The sequence below is a fragment of the Lissotriton vulgaris genome, chromosome 11 (genome assembly GCF_964263255.1).
Source record: "Lissotriton vulgaris chromosome 11, aLisVul1.2, whole genome shotgun sequence".
NCBI lineage: Eukaryota > Metazoa > Chordata > Amphibia > Caudata > Salamandridae > Lissotriton > Lissotriton vulgaris.
In genome coordinates, this window is record NC_141699.1 from 592,618,772 (window position 1) to 592,644,672 (window position 25,901).

General features: G+C 44.4%; 1 protein-coding gene across 1 annotated transcript in view; it reads right to left on the minus strand.

The window, feature by feature from the left end:
• Nucleotides 1–25,901, minus strand: part of LOC147683193 (uncharacterized) — a 502,788-nt gene that overhangs the window by 226,939 nt on the left and 249,948 nt on the right. The window contains exons 16-18 of the mRNA XM_086942506.1: nucleotides 5,987–6,049; nucleotides 5,235–5,297; nucleotides 3,858–3,920 (exon numbers count right to left, since the gene is read on the minus strand). Of these exons, the coding sequence (XP_086798632.1) occupies nucleotides 3,858–3,920; nucleotides 5,235–5,297; nucleotides 5,987–6,049 (189 nt within the window). The remainder of the gene's footprint in view (nucleotides 1–3,857; nucleotides 3,921–5,234; nucleotides 5,298–5,986; nucleotides 6,050–25,901) is intronic.

The window sequence follows — 25,901 nt, forward strand, 5'->3', positions numbered from 1 at the left end:
TGACCCTACTCATTTTGGGAAAGTTGAAGGCTGTATATGTAGACTCTAGAGGCTTGGTGAAGATCTTCCCCTTTGCAAGATGATCTTCTGCCCCGAGTACCGGACCTCAGACTGTTGAAAGATAATGAAAGCCCCTGTGTCGAGGATACCTCTTGCATCAACTTCAGAGTCATCCAGGGCTGTGGTTTCAGCATCGACCTCAGCTCTGAAGGTAGCTACTGGTGTCAAGGGGCCATTGACACTTGCCATGTTTCAATGCCCTCAGACGGTGGCTGTTCAGTATCAAGCTTAAGGTCGAGGCGGAGATGCACCTGCTCTCGATGCAAGACCTGAGGATCATTGCCTCTTGAGGCTTGACTCGAGCCTCGATGCCAGGCTCCCGCTGAAGAGTGCTGTGCTTCAATCGTGCGGCACTTTTTGTAGTAGGTTGAAACTGACCCTATTGCATCAACTTCACTGGGATTGTGTGAGTTGTTTTAGTTTTCAACACTGAGGGATTAAGGGAGGGTGCTCCACAAATCTTTGTTCAACATCAGAGGCCTTGAAAGCTGTTAACTGAGGGCTCTTGCCACCCTGGGCAGCTGGAATGGTCAATGGGCCTGCCTGCTCCTTCTCCACCTCAAGAAGGTCTTCGGGCCCGAAAGGTTGGGAGGTCTTGGGCAATGCAGGCTGCTACATTTTATGATGTGCCCAGTGCCACTCCCTATGGTATGGAGTGTCTTCTTGCACCAAAAGGCACAACATGCATAGCAGGGGGTCTCGCTGTGCTACAGATTACATACACCATGCTGCTCAGACCAGGGGTACTTGGCTTTGCAGGTTTAACAGAATTTAAATGGTGCATGTTCCATACTTTTCCCTACAGTTATTTACGAAGATGCAACATAAGGTGTCAAGTGTTGTTGATGTACGGGAGTCCCTGACTCATGCAGAACTCTCTTGGTGGATGCAGGGGGTTTGGTGCTGTTCTCTAGGTCTTAGGAGTCAGAAGGTCGAAAGGCTTGTCGCAAATAATCAGGCAAAGAATGTGACAGTCCAGAGCTGGAACTCAAAGGGCCAAACATGATGATAGAAGAATACAATCTGAGGGGAAGCCATTGTATTGGTGTATTAAGGGCCAAGAAAGGAAGAAGTCACAATAGTCCTTGTGGCTCAAGACTTCTTCAAAGGAAATACGTTGCAAATGTCTAGGCCCAACAAGCAGAAGTATTCAGAACATGTGTATCTAAAGTCACACATGCTACAAACTCACATATATGTGAGTGTGTCCAACAGAACTCCTTCTTTAGAGAGAGCAGCAGAGACCACATAAGGGAAGACTTTCTTTTGTGGCAGATGCATTTCGGCAATTTGTCAGCCTTAATCAGTGCCCAAGTATCCAGGTGGCTTCCAACATCACAAATGAAAGTCTTGCCGCCCTCTTATTGGCAGAGGGCCCGCTCCACCCCCTAGCGTTGTCTGCTCACCTGTTGTCAGTTACAAAGTGTGTGTGGACCACAACACCCAGAATGCATGATGTTGAGTCCAGGTTGGTGTTTGCTGGGGGAGTATGTCACCAATTGGTCATGCGGGGATGGCAGTACACTTCACAAGTTGCAGCCAATTTCCTGCTTGTTAAAGAAACAAAAGCGCCTCCATGGGTCCCCAAACCGCTTCAGCTCGGAAATCTGGGGAACCACCCGGGGGGCAGCAATGACAACACACGCCGCCCAGCATGAGGTTAATAACCTCACTACTATATGTGTGTATATATATGTTAATAGTAAATATTGCCATTAGCGAATAAATGGAAAGCACAAAAAAGTCCTATCAGTGACACAGAAAGTACTGTGGTCAATTTACCAAATCTCAAATGTTTTTCCACTTTATTTATTTACAATAATAAACAAAATCAATTCTCTTAGAAAAGAACACCCCTGCTGAGCATAACATCGTAGCATACCTGAAAAACATGCAGAAATGCAGGGAAAAGACACAGATCAGGAGATATAAAGAATAAGGGATTGCCCCTTAAAGAATATAGCACACCTTTCTATCCAATCCGTCCTTGTACTAGCAGTAGATTGGACCAACAGTTCTGAGATCCTCAATGCACTTGTTGGAAATAACAAGACTTCTAAGGGGTTTCTAAACTCACTCTTTCTTTAGAAAGTATATTTTCTGTAGCTCTAAGGTGTCACTTGACATCTGCGGATGCTTTTAGTGTCACCATCAAGAATTTTGATTCTCCACTCTTTTTTTAATAGAAAATGCCATCCTTTTTTGTCTTGTTCCCAAAAGGAAGGGTAAGGAAGGCAGCAAATGATCCATGTGCTTAGTGGCTTGTTTCTCAAACCCCCATTCTGTGGAGCAATGACCCTTTTGCCAACGAATTTGTAGGAGGAACCTGAAAGATTGTGACTGCGTCTGCCTTGGGGCAGGCTGGAAGATGACATCAGGGAGTTGCAGGAGCGCAATATAGCACCCAGTGTAAAAGCTCTTTCTACTGCAACTGAATTGTTCAATTCTTAAGCATTCCCTTAGGGAAAGATCAGGGAAAGCAGTAGGCACAAGAGGTACTGCCATTCCAAACACAGACATCATGTCCATTCGATGTTAGGGTACCAATATCAAATCTGTATTTAAGCAATCCAAGAACCTTAAGTGCAGATTCTTATTTGTCTTAAGTTAAATTTGTTTGGAAAGAAGGTGGATCAAATAATAAGGCCTGTGAGTATACTATCTAAGAAATGTGTAGCCATCATGACTGTCACCTGGGTTTGGTGGCTTAGCAGACTACTGCATCTACTGTAGGGGCCTGTGTTCAACCTGATGGTCACAGGTTCAAATCCTGGCAGGTCCACTCAACTTTTCATCCTTCTGAGGTCGATAAAATTAGTACAGTTGAGTAACAATAAACATCCGTTATTCAGTACCAAGATACTGTTGGGTGAATGCGCAATATACAAACACATAAGTTATGATGTCAATTCACTAAAGCATTTATTAGTATGGGAAATAGTACTTCAGCTGCACCCATACACTGCTTTCGGAATCCGCCTGAAACATCCAACTCTCTCTTTTGGATATTCAACTCTCTCTTCCTAGGTACAACCAGGGAGCATTGTTCTCTTTGTACTAATTGTATACAAAAACAGTCCCTGATTGCTTCCACTGCATACCCATTTTAGGAGATTTGGAGCTAAGTCACAAAGGCATACAAGAGTACGTAAAAGTGCACACAGGAGTACTACTTCAAGTACCCCAAACACCCTTCTTTACAGGCCCCATTGTGTTGAAGACTCAGACAGGAGACTGTACTACACAATTGATTTGATTTGCTAATGGGCGCTTTGTCATTCACTTTTAAGTCACATTTATACACATAAGTAATATATATTTTTTAGACTGAGAAATCTTATCCTTGGACAGGAAAAATACAAGTTATTAAATGCTTTTGCAAAATAAGTATGACTAGGTAACAAAGGTAACATTTATTTCAACACAACACAAACCTTTAAGGAGAGTTTTATGATACAATAGTATCCCACATCAAGCTAAACGGCTGCTGAAAGCACTTACCTTGAACAAGACATTCTATTAATTGAGAGGAAAACTAAAGTAATAACAAGAAGCTAGGACCTGTTGAGGTTCAAGGGAACTAAATACTGCTTGCTAGGAACTATTTATATTATCCTTGCCATAATAGACCAAGGAATTCCTGACGCTAAGTCAGTCCCAGCCTAAATCAGCCCCAGTCTAAGTCAGTCCCAGGTTCGGCAGGCCTCATCTGGGGCCAGTCCCAACCTATGCTAGGTCTGGGCTAAGGAAAGGGAATTTTTTTCTCTTGCAGGTTAAGGTAACAGAACTGGACTTACTTTTTTGCCCGTTGGTCCTAGCCCTCCGACTTCTCCAGCAGAACCAGCTCTTCCAGGGCGACCCTAAGTGAGTGAAAAGGGGGGAAACAAATCATATAACTAGTGACCCAAAAATAATTGCCTAGCAAATATACTGGTGCACTGTTAGGAGAATGCTTGCAAGGCTAGAGAAGTGTAACACTAAGGGGCCGATTCCGACCGAATCGGTCACTGCCGGCCGGATTCCTTTCCGACCGAGTCATTCTGATGGGCTCGATCGGAATGGAATCCGACTCCGATTGCGGACACCAGGCTTGGAGAGCCTGTCCACAATCCGGAAATTCTTCAGTACTCCCCCGGTCGCCTCTGTACAACCGAGGGAGTACGATGGCAGCTTTTCACCGCCTTTTCGAGACGATCTGTCCGGCACGAAAATGCAGTCAGAAGCTGTCTCTGAGGGCCCCCAGCAGGACCCCATTTGTTTGAGGCTGCCGGAAGTCGGCCTGGGGGCACCTATGGTGCCCCTCCGTTGATCCCTGCACCCAGTGGTAGGCACATTGGGGTGCCGGCCACAGGTTGTAGGGATGAACTGCACCCCTGCTTTCTACATTACAAGCATACATTTTTCCCTTAAAGTAAGCTCCTAATGACTGTTATGTTGAGGCCCGCTGTGCTTTTGTTGGGGCAGCTGCCCTCCTTGTCAGTGACAGCGCCGGGACGCCCCTTGGCTGGGGCAGCTGAGCGCTATATAAAACCATGTAACATAACATAACATGCTTTCCGGTCGGAAAGCATGCTTGCATTGTAAGGTATACGAATGCGACCGAACCCTGTTCGGTCCCATTGTACTAGCAGGGCTGTAACCGACAACAGCAGGTCGGTCGGTTACAGCTCTTGCCCGATGTCGGACGGACTCAGGTCCGTCCGACATTGGAAAAGGCCCCTAAAAGATGCAACTAATGGGCTATCCATACAATCTCAGTCCTAAAGCACCGAGGGACCATTGATGCACTACATGCACACTTCTGTAGCACAATACCACTCACAAAGCACCACTAGAGAAAGCACATTCTGAGTACCCTGCAAGGAGTCGTAAAGGAAAGCACTAGCAGGACGTTGATCACACCAAGGGGATTGCTCAGGGAAGCTCATACTGAACGTTGTTCATAGGAAGCTGAAACTAATGGACATGCAACAAGATATTCACAGTGATTTATTGCCAAGGGGAAGCTCACACTGAGGCCACTGATGGGAGGAGACACACACTGAGGAGACTGCTTGAAGGAAATATGTATTGGACACTAATTGGGCACGTTCACGTTGAGAAAACTTCTGAGAAGAAGCTAACATTGAAATGGAATATCCTCTCTGATACATTTTAATATTATGCACACATACCTGCACCCCATGACTTCCAGGGGGCCCAGTCGCACCTCTGATTCCTCTGGGGCCTCGGATGCCCTAAACAAAAAGGGATGGGTGAGATCCATACATTTCACTCTCATTTTACTCTCATCAAAAGACGTAAGCAGGAGAAAGTGTCCTACATCCCCTATAATTCGATACCTCCTGCTTTCTGGTTCATTGTTCTCTCTTCTCTATTTCTAACCCTGACACTCGTGTCCCAAAGAGGTAATGTCATGTTTTCTCTACTGTGAAACCTTCAGGAAACCGTACTATTCACATTCTGCACATATGGTGCCACCTGACTTCTTTTCCTTCTGGTTCTTCTGATTTCTATCACCAACATCCTTCCTGGCACTTCTTCTCCCAACCATCTTTCCTCCTAATCTATTCTTGTGGTAATCTTCCATCTAGCATATCTTTTACTGCCCAACTCTTGATTTTAGTTGAACTCTCTTCCCCCATGTCTTCTCACTCCTGTATCCTCTGTGTATGTGCACCACTACTCCTCCATAACTTATATACTGATAATGGTAATATGTTTTTTACATACCTTTCATTACCAAAATTCTGTCAACTTCCCTTAACCCCAACTGAAGTCTACCTTTCCATTATTTGATATTCCTTTCATTACTCCTCAATCACGTGCATTCATGTTCTTTCCTCACACTCACTCCTACATCAATCCCATGTAGTATCTATCTCTCCTCAAGGGCCTGGTGTGATGAATAGTGATCCAGTCTCACCTGCTCCCCTTGAAATCCTTGCTCACCAGGGGGTCCAGTTAGGCCTGGTATGCCCTCCTCTCCCTGCATGTAAAAAACAGACATCAAGTTATTACACAAGTGCTCATATACCAGTCTACAGCCATCCCCCTGATAAAACACCTCCAAAACACTACTTTCTTACTCCCTGGTGTGTACTGGGAAAAGAAAAGAACAAGCCCCAATCAGCAGGGCACTAGATGTACAACCAGAACTGGCTTAGTTACTTTCCAGCAGTCAGACTTACCCCTAACAGTCCTACATAATGAGGGCTTCCCTCCAACACAAGTGTGGCCAAGTTCTGGCTTGTCCTCAATAAAAGACAGTTATAATGTTACCTTGGCTTTGCCACATACTTTCATTTTCCTATAATTTTTAGTTGGTTTGGGTTCTTAGATGACTTGGGTGCTCAAGGGTTGTCTGCTGTGGGCCCTTGAATCTGTGTTGTTGGTATTCAACCATAACTGTGTGTCCCAACCATTTGGCTCATGTGGTTTATAATATTCAGCTGCCATATGCTCCATTTATTGGTGGGTGTACATCCTCATTGTGTAAAGACTGAGAAGAGGACAAACAAATGAGCAATGACCAAGGTGCCTACCTATCATTATTCAGAGGTATCACTGACACAATTTCATTGGAAAAAATATTGTTGACAAAAATAGTATGTCAAAAATATTGTTTATAACAATATTGTATCTATACTTATAATGGTAAGTACAAAAATATCAGGGGAAAATATAGTTGATAATAATATCGTCCAAAAACATATAAAAATATAGTAAAATATGTATAGAGTTTAAAGTAGTACATATTAAATATTATGATATATAACATTATTATAATGAATATTAAATACATTCCACTACTATTAGACACTAAATATATAAATACACACACATAAATGTGTGTAACACAATTATTAAAAAATATATTTTACATTATATTCATTTTATTTTTTAATATCTTACTTTTTAAGCATATATGTATATATATATATATATATATATACATATATATATACGTCGAAGGGGACCGGAGGAAGATGACCCTTCATCTGACGCAAAAACTCCTCATTACACTCTGCACCTTTCCGGAATTCAAAGCCTCCAAATCAATATGAGGATTGTTTGATTAAATGAACTGCCTACAACACTTACCCAGTTGAACAGTACTCTGGGAGCTGTAGTTGTGAGAGAACAGCAGCCGAGTTACACCATGTGAATTTGGGTCAGCGGATTTCCGCCTATGGCAGTGTTCCTGAACTATTGAAAGTTGAGGGTGAAGTCACTCTTTGCGCAGGCAGTAGCATCTGTCGAAGGCAATGGAGCCGAAATGCATTATGCGCAGCTGCAACTGAATACATTTCTTCCAAAGTTACCCCCTGAGTGGCCTTTCTCCTGTTCTTCGCGGAGTGGGACCAATTCGGAGATATATATATATATATATATATATATATATATATATATATATATATATATATATATATATATATATATATATATTCTTTCCACCAAGTTGCCTTTGTGGAATGGTCACACAGGTAAGGGTTACCGCTCAGCACGCCACAAGCAGCAGGAAGTCAGCAAACTGTAATCCCTTTTGAAGACATACGCGTTTCGAGCTTGAGAGCTCTTGTTCACTGGCACCGACGGAGGAAGCAAGCGTGTGTTTGAATATCTGATTTATTTCAATAGAAGTCCCGCCCCAGTGGGCGTTACCGCACAGGAATTCTGGTCTTGTTAGTTCCTGGGTAGAAAGACTCCGTAGTTCGTGTACGCAAGTGCCTTGCTGCCTCCATCATTAAATGTTCATCCCGGTTGGGAAAAGGTGATATCAGCTTTGCCAGCCGTTTAATGATGGAGGCAGCAGATGTTCAAACACACGCTTGCTTCCTCCGTCAGTGCCAGTGAACAAGAGCTCTCAAGCTCAAAACGCGTATGGCTTCAAAAGGGATTACAGTTTGCTGACTTCCTGCTGCTTGTGGCGTGCTGAGCGGTAACCCTTACCTGTGTGACCATTCCACAAAGGCAACTTGGTGGAAAGAATTAATTGCGGCTGGTCCGGTCGCGGAATGGTCCCACCGCGGAAGTGCGGATCCTGGGTGTTCGGCATTTTGACACTAAAAAGAAGGTGGGGGGCCTGAGCCACGAGGAGATATTGGCAGGCGGCTGGCACAGCTGATATCACCTTTTCCCAACCGGGATGAACATTTAATGATGGAGGCAGCAAGGCACTTGCGTACACGAACTACGGAGTCTTTCTACCCAGGAACTAACAAGACCAGAATTCCTGTGCGGTAACGCCCACTGGGGCGGGACTTCTATTGAAATAAATCAGATATTCAAACACACGCTTGCTTCCTCCGTCAGTGCCAGTGAACAAGAGCTCTCAAGCTCGAAACGCGTATGGCTTCAAAAGGGATTACAGTTTGCTGACTTCCTGCTGCTTGTGGCGTGATGAGCGGTAACCCTTACCTGTGTGACCATTCCACAAAGGCAACTTGGTGGAAAGAATTAATTGCGGCCGGTCCGGTCGCGGAATGGTCCCACCACGGAATTGCGGATCCTGGGTGTTTGGCATTTTGACACTAATAGGAAGGTAGGGGGCCTGAGCCACGAGGAGATGTTGGCAGGCGGCTGGCAAAGCTGATATCACCTTTTCCCAACCGGGATGAACATTTAATGATGGAGGCAGCAAGGCACTTGCGTACACGAACTACGGAGTCTTTCTACCCAGGAACTAACAAGACCAGAATTCCTGTGCGGTAACGCCCACTGGGGCGGGACTTCTATTGAAATAAATCAGATGTTCAAACACATGCTTGCTTCCTCCGTCCATGCCAGTGAACAAGAGCTCTCAAGCTCGAAACGCGTATGGCTTCAAAAGGGATTACAGTTTGCTGACTTCCTGCTGCTTGTGGCGTGCTGAGCGGTAACCCTTACCTGTGTGACCATTCCACAAAGGCAACTTGGTGGAAAGAATTAATTGCGGCCGGTCCGGTCGCGGAATGGTCCCACCGCGGAAGTGCGGATCCTGGGTGTTCGGCATTTTAACACTAATAGGAAGGTGGGGGGCCTGAGCCACGAGGAGATATTGGCAGGCGGCTGGCAAAGCTGATATCACCTTTTCCCAACCGGGATGAACATTTAATGATGGAGGCAGCAAGGCACTTGCGTACACGAACTACGGAGTCTTTCTACCCAGGAACTAACAAGACCAGAACTCCTGTGCGGTAACGCCCACTGGGGCGGGACTTCTATTGAAATAAATCAGATGTTCAAACACACGCTTGCTTCCTCCGTCAGTGCCAGTGAACAAGAGCTCTCAAGCTCGAAACGCGTATGGCTTCAAAAGGGATTACAGTTTGCTGACTTCCTGCTGCTTGTGGCGTGCTGAGCGGTAACCCTTACCTGTGTGACCATTCCACAAAGGCAACTTGGTGGAAAGAATATATATATATATATATATATATATATATATATATATATATATATATATATATATGGAAAAACCTCCGTTCTCCTGCCACAATCACCTCTGACCTGATCGCGCTGGAAACAGACACGGACCACACTTGGATGCTGGTTAGTTTCGTTTATTCAGCTGTCGCCATAACGTTTCGGCTGAAAAGCCTTGATCACATGATAGCGTAACCTTGTTTTTTTGGCATATTTAAAGTGCACAGTGCTCATTAGTGATTGGTTCATTTGAATTGTCACAACCATTGGGTAAACACAGTTGATGGACTTACACATCACATTAATACGATATGTACACGTATTTACAATGAATGTTTACAGTTATTAGCTGTCAACTCTCTTTTGATATTAGGATAAATCCCTAAATATTCTTAAGCAATTCCGGGTTAAATCCCATTATATACCTACAGAATATTTACCACATTCATACGATGTTGCCACACTTATGCAATTTTGGGTTAAATCCCCATGTTGGCCTTTTGTCCCTTACTATGTTAAGCATTATCTTCAACATTGCATTCGATATTTTGATTTGCCTTGCATTGTTTGTGTTCTTTCCCATACCCATATAAAAAAGTGCTCCAGTGCAAAAAGTGTTTAAAAACTATGTAAACGAGGGCTATACATTTTAAATTTAGATAGTTATTTCATTGCTATTATTTGTAGAGCCAACCTTTTTTCCTCTATTGCACAATCCCACTACACTTGTGTTCGAGTTTATCATGTTGCCATTAGTGTTCTCAGTTACTTCATCTTGATTGTCATTTACTTCAGGTTGCTAACTTAAATACTATGTATCAGTAAATATGGTCCTTCTACTTATTACTCAATTGTCACATGTGATTAGTTATATCGTCGAATATGATAGTTGCCCAACTGATTCTGTATAAAATTAATTATTCACAATTTATATCCGCTTCACCTATATACAACTATATATACACATATACTAGTATACACAATTATCCAAAAATATACTTCTATATATCATTCAATTCTAATTCATATATGTACATCCTATTTACACATTTATGTTGTTGACACTTATTTGTTTCTCATATTTGGGCATTTCTATCATTCCTAATCATTAGTTATGCAAACATGTGTACAAATCCTCAGTCAAGTTCAGACCTACAGGCTGTTTACTATTAAGCTTGAGTATGTAGTTGGTTTCCATTTTACGTAATTTGTTTTCCCTGTTGCCTCCCCTCCTGCTCGCATTTACAGCATCCACCACCCAGTATTTCAAATCCTTGTTATTGCTCTGGTGTTGACTTTTAAAATGCCTCGCCACGGGATAGGTGTTATCCTGCGTGGTTATCGCCCTTAAATGCTGCAATATCCTTTTATGCACGGGAAGCTTCGTGCTTCCCACATATTGCCGTTTGCAGGGGCATTCAAGGACGTAAACGGCATAGTCCGTTTTACAAGTCAGGACTTTTGTGATGCGATGCTCTTGATCACTAAATCCGTCCTTGTACATTTTTTTGTTCACACCATGAACACATGCTTTGCAGGTTTTACACCTGAAAAAGCCTTGATTGTTCTGATACCAAGAACTACTGTCAATAATTTCTGGGCAGGTTGCCACCAATCTTTGTCTCATGTTGGGAGCTTTACTGAAGGTTATGGAGGCTTTTTTTGGGAGATCCTGACCTATTAAAGGATCACTGCTGACTATTGGCCAATTTTTGTTGATAATTTTTCGTACTTCTTGGTGTTGGTTACAGTACCCCACTATTATGCGGAATGGTTCTGCCTGTTTGTTGTGGTCAGGGTTAGTTACGGGTTCATTGTTAGATGCCTCAGCCGAGGCCTCTCCAATACCTAGTACATCCTTACGGTCCTTGACCATGGATTTTTTAATTGCCTGTTGTATGACCCCTTTGCTATACCCTCGCTCCATGAACCGCTTGGCACATTCGTCTTGTGCTCTTAGTAGTTCATCAGGTTCACTACACAGCCTGTGAATCCTTAGCATCTCACCGTACGGAATGCTCCGTATTAGATGGGCCGGGTGAGTGCTGCTGGCGTGTAGGATCGTATTCCCTGCTGTTGTTTTGCGGAATAGCCTGCTAGCTAGTTTATTCTCATAGGTATAAATTTCTATATCCAAGAAAGGGATCTTTATCTGGCTCATTGTGTAGGTAAAGTTAATATTTAACTCATTCCCATTTAGATTTTCAATGAATTTTTCCGCATCCACTTGCGGCCCTCTCCACACTACAAACAGATCGTCTATAAAACGATACCATGTTACAATGTTTTCCTTCATTTCTTTTTCAAAGTTGACTTTGAGGACCAGTTCTTCCCAAGCCCCCATGTGTAAACATGCCACGCTCGGTGAAAAACTGGCCCCCATTGCCACCCCCTGGCATTGTCGGTATAGTAGGTTGTTGAATATGAAAACATTGTGTTCTAGGCAATAAGTCAACATGATTAACAACATTTCAGTGTGTTCTTTACAGTCTTCAGGTCTTCTAGATAGATAGTATCTGACCGCATTTATACAATCTTGATGTTTTATGCTTGTATACAAGGAACTTACGTCAAGTGCCAACAGCCAGTCTCCCGGTTGCCAGTCAATATTGCACATTTTGCCAAGGAAATCACTTGAGTCCCGGATATATGAATCCAAGCTTTTCACAAAGGTTTGTAGAAACTGATCTATATATACCGATGTATTTTCAAGCAAACCCCCCATTGCATTGATAATGGGTCTCCCCGGGGGTTCTTCTCGGTCTTTGTGCACTTTTGGAATGAAGTAAATACATGGCATCACCGGATGGTCCACCTTTAGATACCGGTATTCTGCTTCGGATATGAGTTTCCTCCTTTTCCAATTTGCCAACCAGCCATGGTACTCAATCTGCCATCCTTTAATTGTTGCCATGTTCACTCTCTCATAATGTTCTCGATTATTGAGTTGCATAAGTGCTTCTTTATCATACATTTCCTTAGTGAGCAGGACTACGTTGCCTCCCTTATCACTGGGCCGAACTACTATGTTTTTGTCCTTGCTCAGTTTTGTTATCAAATTTTCATAGTCCTTGGTTTGTTCGTTATTTTTGTAGCGTTCCTTGCTTATGCGTTTCTGTAGTTCCTTCAAGTCATTAGTCACATTTTCATGGAAGATGTCTATTCCATCTCTTGGTAGTATCGGGCAAAATGTAGATGGGGGTTTCAGCTTCGTTAACCCCATTTCCCCCTCTCTCTGCTTGCCTCTTGTTTCGCCAAAAATATCTGGCATAGGCGGTTGCATTTCTTCGCCCTCATTATTCCACAGTTCCTCCATCTCCTGTGTGAGGGTGCCTTGTTCCTCATCCTGGATGTTTTCTCCTTTCCTTTTCCTTTGCTTGTGGTATTTTTTGAGTTTTAGTTTTCTCACCGCCTTATATATATCTATTCGTGTTTTGGCATAGTCAAGGTTAGATCTGGGGGCAAACGACAGTCCAAGCTGTAGGATTTTTTCCTCCTTTTCTGTTAAATCCATTTTAGTTAGATTAATTACTGTGTTATTTTGTGGGATTACTGTTTTTTGTCCCATTTCCCCCGGCCTCTCCACGTGGTTTGATTTGATTTGCCTCCGCTGCCTTGCCCTCCTCCTCTTCCTCGAGATGTAGTTCTTCCTCCTTCGCTGTAATTTTTTCGCGTCCCAGGTCCTAGTGATTGCAGTCTGTTTTGGCATAAAAAAACAATTTCTTCACCAGGGGAGGGTCTTTTTTTTTTTTTTTTTTTTTATATATATATATATATATAATTTTTTTTTTAACTACTGGCAATCGCCAGTAGGCAATTATAGTTTGGACCTAGTTTCCATAGACAAACCGTTTTTCGTTTTGCTAATAACTTTAATGCCATTTGAGGAATCTTCAGGAAATTTAAAGAAATAGTACTCCAATCACTTCAAAGGTTTTGGGGTGATTTGTCAAGCGGGGTCCGAAAAAAAAGGAGGGTTCCAAAAATAATTTTCCCATGCAATATCCCATGGGGATTTTAAACACGACTACAGCTAGAACCCTTAAACGGAATTTCACCAAATTTGGAAGAAAGCTAGATCTTGGTCCTGAAACATCTATTTTTTGTAATTTGGTGCAAATGCATTCAGTTTAGAGTTATTAAAGAACAAGCATTTGCAATGCAATTGGTCTCGCATTGGGAAAGTTTGAGCTATTGGTCTTGTAAATGACAATTTTTTTTATTTATGTGTTGGTTTTGAAAATAGCTAAATTAATAGCTTTGTCATTTACAAGGCCAATAGTTATAACTTTCGCAAATGTGACACCTATAGCATTTGTAATGCAACATGTTTTGTATTTACGTGACTTAGATGTATTGATATTACAAATTACAATCGCTTTTAATTTTTTAAATAATTAATACTTAAATAAAAGTGATTTTAATTTATAATGGCAATAGCTTAAACTTTTGTAAATAACTTTTGTGAAGATTATGTTCAGTGTATTTTATTGTGACGAAAATCTAAGAACAGAAGTGAAATATTAACATCTTTTTATGACATTTGTAATAAAGCTTGAAACGTTGAGAGAACATATTTGAACCAGTTGTTGTTGAATGGTTGCGCAGATTGATGCTGGTGTGGCGCTGAGTGGTGGTGTGGTGGTGCTGTGGTGATGCTGAGTGGTGCTGTGGTGGTGCTGAGTGATACTGGGATGGTGCTGAGTGATACTGGGATGGTGCTGAGTGATGCTGGGGTGGTGCTGAGTGATGCTGTGGTGGTGCTGAGTGATGCTGTGGTGGTGCTGAGTGGTGCTGTGGTAGTGCTGAGTGATAATGTTGTGGTGGTGCTAAGTGATAATGTTGGGGTGCTGAGTGATGCTGTGGTGGTGCTGAGTGATGCTGTGGTGGCACTGAGTGGTGCTGTGGTGGTGCTGATTGGTGCTGTGGTGGTGCTGAGTGATGCTGTTTTGGTGCTGAGTGATGCTGTGGTGGTGCTAAGCGATGCTGTGGTGGTGCTGAGTGATGCTGTGGTGGTGCTGAGTGATAATGTGGTGGTGCTGAGTGATAATGTGGTGGTGCTGAGTGATGTTGTGGTGGTGCAGAGCGCAGAAAGGCACAAAAAGCAGTCTAACAAAGGGCAGAAGGGCAGAAAAACAAGGGAAAAACGAGTCTAACAGGGCAGAAGGGCACAAAAAAACAGTCTAACAAGGACAGAAGGGCAGAAAAGCAAGGGAAAACGAGTCTAGCTGAGGGCAGAAGGCCACAAAAGACGAGTCTAACAGGGGGCAGAAAGGCACAAAAACGAGTCTAACAGAGGGCAGAAGGACAGAAAAACAAGGGAATAACAGAGGGCAGAAGGGCACAACAAGTAAAGCAGTGCTTGCTGGAAACCAAAAGACTGTTGTATTTTAAAGAGACTTGTGATTAATTTATTCACTCACGATATTTAATTGATTTGTTGTGACGTGAGCAAGTACTTAAATAAAGCTGGAGCCAAAGAAAGTGTGGAAGAAATCATATTGCATCAGTAAAATGTGAAAGGATTCATTTTTTCAATCTTTAAATATATACAATATTGAGCAGAATTGGTTAAGCAAATCGGGACTGAATTGTTTAATTAAAGTGTCAGAAAGAGCAGTGCTTAGAAAATATTGAGCAGACTGTTTAAGCAAACTTGCAGAAAGGCAGAAGTTAAACACTCAAAAATCATTGTGTGTGAAGTTAAAGGCATAAATATTGGCTTGGTTGTCATATCAAAAGAACTGTCTTCCAATGTGTGAAATACATATTTATTGAAGTATTTTAATCGAGATAATCTCTGAGGAGTGGCGTGTTAATTGTGTCCAAACTGCATTTTTTTCAAAGCCAAACATAGCGCGAGCAGGGAAATTCAAAGGGCAGCTCGAGTCTTCTAATTAAGAGTAAACACTCAGTGCGCAGTGAAGCGCGAAGGGGAGCCCGTGCCTGATAATCAAATGTACTGCACAAACACGGGTTAACCCAAAAAGTCACTGGGACCTGGGCGGGATATTGATACAAACAAAGTGGTCCCAGTTGAACATACACTCGACTCAAACCATAAATACCAAATTAGATAATTACAAAGACAATTATACAAGCATTGTTTTTAATCACAACGTGTATCATAAAAATGCATTCATAGAATAAATACATAGTAAATCACATATAGTAATGCCCCTAAGAAATGGAGTAGGGAAGGGTAGTGCTGGGATAGTGAAAGTATAGAGATTAGAACATGGGCCACTAAGACCTAAATACACCAAAAATAATAATAAATTATTACTGAGTAATGCTCTTTTGGATCTCATGACCAGTTCATGATTGCATCTAGCACACAATCCCGTTTTTGAACCAAATACTATCCGTACAATCGACAATCCAGCGGTCCCTGTTGTATGCCACTACTAGAATCTAGCCCCCGTGGTTCGTGGTATCACTGCTGTCGGCAGACTCCTTGTGTGGAGCTGACTACGATCCCTACGACCCCCCATTTAGCGGTGACTAACGTACGCTATTGGCAACAACTACAGTTGAACCCCCGTTTCCTGCTGTAACTCTGCTCTTGGCAGATCCCGCATCCCTGTGCCCAATCACGACCTTCACGACCCATAGTTTGGCAGTGACCAGTATATGCCATATCTTAGATTTATATTTGAACCCCCAGCATCAACAGCATCTCTTTACTGACAGATTCCCAGTGACTCGCATTATCTTATTTCCATATACAATATTGCCGGCAGACGTAACCCATTACCTTATCTCCAAGAGTCCATTACTATTGAACCCAACCTATTGCATTGCAGCACTAACTCAAGATCCATTGCCCCACTTCCCGCAACTCCTGTCCTGATGAAGACCCTCTAGCAAGGTTTACACTACGCCTATTTTTGGTGTATTTAGGTCTTAGTGACCCATGTTCTAATCTCTATACTTTCACTATCCCAGCACTACCCTTCCCTACTCCATTTCTTAGGGGCATTACTGATAATCAAATGTAAACACATTCTGTGCAGTGGAGCGCGAAGGCCAGCTCGAGCCTTCTAATCAAAAGCAAACACGCTGCGTGTAGTGAAGCTTGAAGGAGAGCACGAGCCTTCAATTTTAAAAGTAAACATGGCGCAAGGATTAAAGCGCAAGGGACATTTCATACTGGCAACAGATTGAAATAGTCGCAACTTTTACCAGAAAGGATAAATAGATGTACAGCGAGCTGTAATGTGAAAACAAAGCTCGTAGCTGGCATTTAAATGCGCACTTTCATGCCGGTTGTCAGAGCTTTAGTACAACGCTAAAACAAAAAGGAAAGAAAAGTTTGAGTTGGAGCAGTTGCTTTATTAAACAAGCTCTTGGCATTGCTGTGGGGAGGGGGGAAGGGGAGAGGAGAAACGCGTGACACAGCCTGCCGGCCGTGAATGTGAAAGTACGGCCGGCCGGCCGTGAATAATTAGGGGAGGAGAAATGCCTGAGGCAGAGCGCACACCTTCAGATGCCTGTGGGAGGGAGGCTGGTGGCTTTGAAGTGCACGTACTTTTTTCACGGGCACTGCATGCAATCCCCGAAGGTTAAGCTCTGGTTAAGCCCCAATATCTCTCCCAAGCTCAATGCGCAAGCACATTGACAGGCTCGCCATAAAGACAGAAGGGCAATGACCAAGAAGATCAGGACTGGGAGGTTATGTTAAGGGCTAGAACCCAGAGGCGAAGCAAGACAAGTGGAAGGCAGCTGAGAAGTAGAATCAGGAAGCAGGTCAGGAGGATGCGGAGGAGGATCTGGATGAGCAACAGGAGCATCAAGAAAAGAAGAGTGACAAGTAAGCTGACAAGCTCAACCAGGGCCCGGAGAATGACTAGGAATAGGAGGAAGAGATGGGGGGAGAGGAGGAAATGGACTAGAAAGGCAAAATAAGAATAAGAATAATGGATGAATGGGGAGGAAGAAAAAGTGCCAGGAAGACCAGGACCCAGATGAGGAAGTGGACTGGGAGGCTTAGGAATATGATAAGGCAGGCCAGGAGTGTGAGGAGGGGCCCCTAGGCAGGGAATAGGGACAGAATTAGGAATAGGGTTAGGAGAAAAGAAGAAACACCATGTAAATTCTTATAACGAAAAGGACCAGAACATTGAGGTGGATAGTTTAGGACTCAGAAGAGAAGTACATTAGGAGGGAGAGGGTCATAAGGCTGGAGAATAGGGCCAAGAGGATGAAAAGAAAAACCTGGACCAAGAATCCCAAGGGAACCGGAAGGACCAGGGACAGGAGGACTATGAAGAGGAACATCAAGGGAAAATAAAGATTAGGGTCTGGAAGAAGGCCATAACCAGAATCTGCAGGACTAAGAAGACATGGATCAGCAAGGTCCAGGACTGGAGATCAAGATCGGAAGAAGAAGCAGGCAGACTTGGAAGATGGTCACAAGGCTGAAAAGTAGGACCAGGATTGATCAGAACCAGGAGGAAGACCACAAGGCAGAACACTAGGATTAGGAGGAGAACCTGGAAATGATTGGGAAGGGCCAGGAGAAATATGAACAAGATCCACAGAAGAAAAAGCGTTTTAATGAAGATCATGACCCTGAAGAAGAAACAGAAGCAAGAAGGAAAACTGAGAAGAGGAATACAAGACCATGAACAGAAGGAAGAGATGAAGGACAGGATCAAAAGGGTGATGATGATGTGGCACGGTAAGAACAGGAGGATGACCACATGAAGAAGTATGATTAAGCGGACGCGATTCTAGGCCCCATGTATATGGTCACACAATTAAACAAAAGTCACACCTCTTTTTTCATTAGTTTTAAGCTACTGTTCTGAAACTACCATACTTTTACAGATTCAAATTTTTTAGCTCCCTTAAAGCAGTTTTAACTATCTTCAAATGCATTGTCTGCAATTCAGTAAGCCACCAGGACAGTTATCCTTTAACAATTTTCTGTGATTTCTATATCTTCAGGGCACAGTTTTCCAAAAATAATGCATAGCTTTGTTTCACTTCTCACGGCTCGACCCCTTCCCGGGGCATCTAATTTAGGGCACCCAGTGAAACACATTCCATTTCCAGCAATCAAATGTGTGTTCATGGACAATTTCAATATCTATTTCTCGGCTGCTATTTGGAAAACCTTCCAATCTTCTATACAAATTGATTTGTAAGTATTAGCAAGTTTTCTTTGATGTCCTTGAACGAAATGGCTCCTCTCAATGCCCAGTAGTGACTGGTCTATCTCCTTCCCCAGCCACACCAAGATTCTCCTCTATTTTCTACTTCGAACCATATCGCCAACATCCAGAACCTAAAATCAAACACTATGAGGGTCACAGCAAATAAGTCACGGGACAGGCTGCTTCTCTTCCCATGGCACTAAGGGGCCATTTTCCTCTTGGTACGTATGAATGGGGAGGTCTGCCTATCCCTGTGCAACGAGATGCACTGCTTTGTTGAAAGTCAAGTCCTATCTGTCACAGACAGGTTGATTTTTCGCATCGGTGCAGCGACTACTCCGCCACGTAATAAAAACTCTGATTTTCCCGTGTGTACTACCAGGTGCGGTGTTGTACCTGAGCTGCCGGTGATATTTCTGTTCTTTTAATGACTGCTCGGGAACCCAATTCGCCAATTTGATGCCGGGAGTTGCGTCAAATGACGTATAGAGTTGCACTTGGACAAGCAACGTTTTCATTCGATACCTCGGCTGAGGCTTCGCCAACGAACTGTACTCTGCTATTGGGCAGGGCGTTAAGGATTCGGATTGGCTTAGTTTAAACAGTAAGACCTGGTGAACCGCAAATTTATGTCGTACTTAAGAAAATGCAATACTTCTTGTTTGCGCGTGCTATGTAGAAGAACTACCCAGAAGAATCGAGAACATAGCCCGGCTTGTTTTAACCTGCTTGTATTAATCAGAACTCCCCTTACCCGGAAGTATACAAAAATACCCGGAAGTAGGGGAGGGGAGTGGCGTTACAGCCAAAGTTGCCAAGTTTGGAACTGGGCAGGTAGGTACGTGTGCCAGGGTCTGCTCAAAAACCTGCGATTCTAGGCAAATCACTGTGCATAAACAAGCGAAGGATAATGTTGTGAGCGTGCGAGCATGCGCCTCAGCTGTACGGGCGCACACTCAAAGTCACGCTGTGCGTGTTTCCGTGTACCATGAGCGTGCACATCGGACGTCTAGGAAACTCGTCATCCGCGAAGCCAGCCGGAAGATTTGCGGTGCGTGATCATGGAGAGCCCCGCCTGCTGCCAAGCCTGAGCCGCTGACACACACCTGAGGAGGAAAGACCAGCCTGGAGAGCAGCGGGGGAGTCCTGAGTCAGCCCGGTGAGTAGGGGGGACGTGTTTTTTGGTGCATCAGGCTAGCGAGACAGATGGGCACTTCGAGTGTATGGATGTGCGTGTGTGACTGTGTGCGCGTGTGAGCAGGTTGGGGGGGTGCGCCTGTGTGTGTGAGCGTGTGTGTGCGAGCGTGTGTGTGCTTGCGTGTGTGTGTGTGTGTGTGCATGTGTGTGTGCGCGCGCACTCAACTGAGAGAGGCATGGCTGGCAATCTGGAGATGTGCACGGCTCCGGGGGAAGGGGGGCTGGGCATGCGCGTCCACGCTGTGAAATCGCCACGCGTGCCCCTGTCTATGTCCCTTGAGAGCCGACTCAACAGCAATAGGTCTCGAGCGAGACCTAAAAAGGATATCTAAGACATCCTCCATGGATTCAACAGATCTCAAAATGAGATCTAATTGGCTGCCAACACTTCAACCAGGAAGTGTTGGCAGCCATATTGGGACTCTGATTCTGCTTAGTTCCAAGAAAAAACATCAAACAAAAAGAAGGGGGCAGGGTAGGTATACCCGGACACCATAGACCTGGTGGCTCAGCTAACTGAAACTGCAGAATTTCACTGGTCTTGTACGAGTGAAATCTGAGCTGAACTATAACTTCTCTGTAACCTTTGTCTTTTTCAGTGAATTTCGAAGGTTTTTAAATGCTAATTCCTAACTATAACGTCCCTGTAACCTTTCCATGGTTTGTTTACTAGTAGTCACGTTTGCAGAGTGGTGGAGAAAGGGGGCGATGTCTCCGACCAGCTCTCAGCAATCCCGCTGTTTGGTACTTACTGGAGATAACAGAAGGGCTTTCTGACCCCCAAGGACCCTCAGAATCCCAGGGGACTTCATCTCCCAACTAGCAGTGCGCCAGAAGGCACACTTACAAAGTGGTGGAAAAAGGGGCCATGGCGTCCGAAGACCTCATAGTAATCAAGCAGTGTGGAATTTACTGGAGGGTAACAGGAGTAGTTTCTGGCCCACAAGGACCCTCAGGAGGCAAGGGGACTTCATCCTCCAACAAGTATTGCACCAGGAGGTATGTTTGCATAGTGGTGGAAAAAGGGGGCATGGCCTCTGAAGGCCTCTCAGCAATCCCACTGTGTGGGACTTACTGGAGGTCTTGTTGGCCCCCAAGAACCCTTAGCAGCCAAGGGGGCTTCATTCCCAACCAACAGTTCACCAGGAGGCGTGTTTGCAGGGTGGTGAAGAAAGGGGTCGTGTCTACCGGCCTGCCAGTCTTATTTTTATTTATTTTGCCCCCATCCCATTGGGAAAAGACATCTATCTCTCTTTAGAGTACCTGCAATAAAAGCATTTATGGAAGGATTAAAACGAATAATCCATCCTAGGTTACCACCTACTCCAGTATGGACCCTAAATGTGGTCCTTACAAGACTCATGGGCCCCCCTTTTGAGCCTTTACATAAGTGTGAACTGCAATTTCTAACATGGAAAACTGCCTTCCTTGTTGCCATCACCTCTCTTAGAAGAGTTAGTGAAATACAAGAATTCACAATAGAAGAACCATTTTTTCAAATACATCCTAACAAAGTGGTTCTTAGACCCAATCCTAAATTCCTGCCAAAAGTGATTACTCCTTTTCACCTAAACCAATCAGTAGAGTTACCAGTGTTTTTTCAAAAACCGGACTCTATTGCAGAAAGGGCTTTACACAGCTTAGATGTTAGAAGAGCTCTACTATACTACACAGACAGGACTACATCCTTCAGAAAGACAAAACAACTATTTGTATCTTTCTCTCCCCCACACAAAGGCAATCCCATCTCTAAAGGAGGAATTGCTAGATGGATTGTAAAGTGTATTCAAATATGCTATCAAAAAGCTAAACGTACACTAACAGTTCCTCCTAGAGCACACTCCACTCGCAAACTAGGAGCCTCTATGACTTTCTTAGGAAACATACCACTAGAGGACATATGCAAAGCAGCAACATGGTCTACAATACACACCTTCACTAAACACTATTGTGTTGATGTGCTAGCCAAGCAGCAAGCTGCAGTGGGCCAAGCTGCACACTCGAGCGGGTGCCGACATTTGACTGCTCCCAGATTTCCTCCACGCTTGCGCTGGGTTGCTTATAAAGAACCGTTAGCACGAAACCCCCCCCCCCCGAGAGTGCTGTTTTAATTTTTTTTAACTAAAAGGCAGGGGGACCGAGCGGCTCTTCGGGCCAATTTTGGCCACAGGAACCCCTTCCGCCAGGGCCTGGCCTCTTTTTTTAAATAATTAAAAAATAATAATAATATTAACGGGAGAGGGGCCGCGGTACCCCACTCCTGCGCTGATTTCGGCCCCGGGGACCCCATCCCCCAGGGCACGGCCTTACTTGTGAGTGCCCTGGTCCCAGTCAGCAAACACAACAGGTGATGGACCGAATGTGGATCAATGTCACACACTCAACCCAGTCCAAAGATCTGGGCCCAAATCCATCGTTATTTAGCACTCCACACCACCCTGGGTTAGACAATGGCGATATGCAAATCAGCTCTGACCCTGTGCCCCATGGGAACAGTCCAGTCCGAACTACAAAAGCCATGTCCTTCCCAGAACGGAATCAAGCATCCGAGGACCGGACCGGTTTCGAGGTAACACCTCTCATCAGCCCGGCTAGCTTGACTCCAGTGGTGTGGAGTGCCTGGGACCCACGTCTGGGCATCCCCAGCGCACTTAGGGCGGAATATGCAAACACAACAGGTGATGGACCGAATGTGGATCAATGTCACACACTCAACCCAGTCCAAAGATCTGGGCCCAAATCCATCATTATTTTGCACTCCACACCACCCTGGGTTAGACAATGGCGATATGCAAATCAGATCTGACCCTGTGCCCCATGGGAACAGTCCAGTCCGAACTACAAAAGCCATGTCCTTCCCAGAACGGAATCAAGCATCCGAGGACCGGACCGGTTTCGAGGTAACACCTCTCATCAGCCCGGCTAGCTTGACTCCAGTGGTGTGGAGTGCCTGGGACCCACGTCTGGGCATCCCCAGCGCACTTAGGGCGGAATATGCAAACACAACAGGTGATGGACCGAATGTGGATCAATGTCACACACTCAACCCAGTCCAAAGATCTGGGCCCAAATCCATCGTTATTTTGCACTCCACACCATCCTGGGTTAGACAATGGCGATATGCAAATCAGCTCTGACCCTGTGCCCCATGGGAACAGTCCAGTCCGAACTACAAAAGCCATGTCCTTCCCAGAACGGAATCAAGCATCCGAGGACCGGACCGGTTTCGAGGTAAGTCCCAGTCAGGGCACCCACTCCACTGGGGACCATGGGGCAGCATCAAGGCCCCTGCTGTCCCTGGAGGCTCCCCACCTCCTGCGGGAGCCAGCATTGTTTTGACACAGAGGAAGCTGCTAACATGCAGCTCCATCTGTTTCAAAGCAATTATGCTCCGCTTTGAGCCAGCCAGAACAAAATGCTCTGGCTTGCTCAAAGCGGAGCATAGTTTGCCATGGCTTGACGGGAGTGGTAACGCTCCCCATAAGCCTTAGCAAAGAGCTATGTCCCGACTTGGGCACCCCGGGAAAATAGCAGGAGCCAGCCCTGGGGGTGGTGGTCCATGGGCCATATATGGCTCCAGGAGAGGGGCAGCGTGGCCCACTTCCATTGCAGGACACAGCCCCAGGGTGGTGGGTGGCCCCTGAGTCTGCTGGTGGGGGCTTATTCCCCCGCGTTTATTTCATATTTAACCCCAGGGAGGTGGTGATCTCTGAAGTTGCGGGGGAGCTGGAGCCCCCGTGTTAAAATTACATTTAGCCCGGTGGTGGTCCCCAGAACAAGGGGTTGCTCAGGGCAATCCCCGCATAAATTGCAAGTTTTGCAGGGGAGGGCATATGGGCCTCCTCTGAACTAATTGTCATGACCATGTCATCAGTGATGTAATATGTGATGTCATCAGCAGTACCCTGGGGGGCGTAAGTTATAGTTAGCTGAGGTAACAATAATTGCTGAATTTCACTGGGTTTGTGCGAGTGAAATCTGACGTCTCTGTAACCTTTAGTATTTTTCAGTGAGTTTCTACGTTTTTTAATTCAATTATCCAACTATAACATCCTTGTATTCTTTGTTTTTTTAGGTGAACTTCTAACTGAAACCTCTAACCTTTAAAAGTGAGTGTGTGAGTGCATGAGTGTCTCAGTGGGTATGTGACTGGCTGTGTGACTGTGTGAGTGCTTGAGTGTCTCAGTGGGTATGTGACTGGATGTGTGAATGTCTGAGTGGGTCTGGGTGTACCTGCATAAGTGTCTCAGTGGGTGCGTCAGTGCCTGATTGGGTTTATGAATGAGTGCATGAGTGTCTGAATGGGTCTGTGAGTGGGTGCATAAGTATCTGAGTGGGTCTGTGAGTGGATGTATGAGTGGCTAAGTAGATCTGTGAGTGAGTGCATGAGTGTCTGAGTGAGTCTGTGAGTTGGTGCGTGAGTCTCTAAGTTGGTGTGTGTCTGTTTGGGTCTCTGAGTGGGTAGGTTGGTCAGTGAGTGGGTTTGTGAGTGGCCATGCCACATTTGAATGAGGAGGGGGGCTGTGCGTCTCCCCTCCCCGGGCTGATTTTGGCCCCAAGAACCCCATCCCCCGGGGCCCGGCCATAATTCAATAGGGGATGGGGACCGCACGGCCCCCTGGGCCGCTTTTGGCCCCAGGGACCCCATCCCCAGGGGCCTCGACAAACAAATGGGGGAGGGGGCCGCGTGGTCCTCCTCCCCAGGCCGATTTTGTCCCCAGTAACCCCATTCCCCGGGGCCTGGTCATAAACAACTGGGGGAGGGGTCCATGTGGTTGCCCTCCCTGAGCCAATTTCATCCCCAGGGAACCCATACCCCGGTGCCCCGCGTTTTAATTTTTTTTATTTTGAATATGGGAGGTGGACCCCCTCCCAGGGCCGATTTCAGCCATGGGGACCCCGTCTCCCAGGGCCCAGCCATTTACAAATGGGAATTATATTTTTTACAAATATATTACTGAAAACAATATTACCCAAAATAAAATATTTTTGACAATGATATTTTTGCAGCACAATATGTTTCATTCACTAAATTTTTGGATTTAGAATAGATTTTCGAGAGGCTCTGAAGGAGCTGTTGAGGATGAACAGTGGCAACAGATTCCCTGGTTGAAACATGTGGCAACTTGGTTTAAGTCACTTGGCTTGTCCAATCTATGGGATCAACCTAAGGGAATAAGTAAGGCAGTGATACTTACTAAAAAAACTAATATTGGGAATATATCAATGACCAATATATCTTAAGTACAAAAGTGGGTCACTTGACAAGTCGGTTTCTGAGCCTTAAGCCTAGTCCCAAATTTGAATTATTTCTAGAAATGGTTTCCAACCCATTAGCAAAGAGCTTATATCTGAGGTCTTGATTGGGCTCCTTGCCACTAAGGACGTTTGGTGATTGGCCTGAAAGTAAGCTTCAGATAAGTGCCCAGTATGTGGCCTAGTGCCAGAAACAGAAGAACACATTTTTGTTTCTTATTTTGCACTGTGTATTATTATTCTCACAGGTTTTGGATACACCCAATCTGTTTAAATAAACAAATTACACGTTATTTGATTGCACTTAGGATTCTAAGATACCTCAGGCCCAATAGTCTTTGCAGTAAGTCGTTTTTTGTTGAACGTCTGGTTTAAACATCTGAGACTATGTCCTAAAAAGCACAGCGACTCGTATGCCTCTGTAATCCCAATAATAGATTGTGACCTGGTCTTTTTTTTATATAGAGATTTTATTGATGGGTATTTTTTTATAATAATCAATATGAACTTATATGTAATCGTATTCCTGTATTTTAAATCTTGGTTCTTATGAGGTATGAAGTTGTTTAGATATTCTTAAATGTAGCTTTGTGGAGTTATAACCTAGTATGTTTAAACTAGATGCACTTGTACTTGCTTTGCTAGATTTTATTCACTGATAATTAATAAAAATGTTAACGCTGAAATTGTGTATGCTTTGATGGTTTTTTAAACTGAATAAAGTTCTATTGATTGTTTGATTTAGTAGCTTCTCAAATGTAGTTGCTTATTACAGTTAAGCTGTGAAGTCATACTACCTGCTGCTATAGCCAGTAGTCAAGG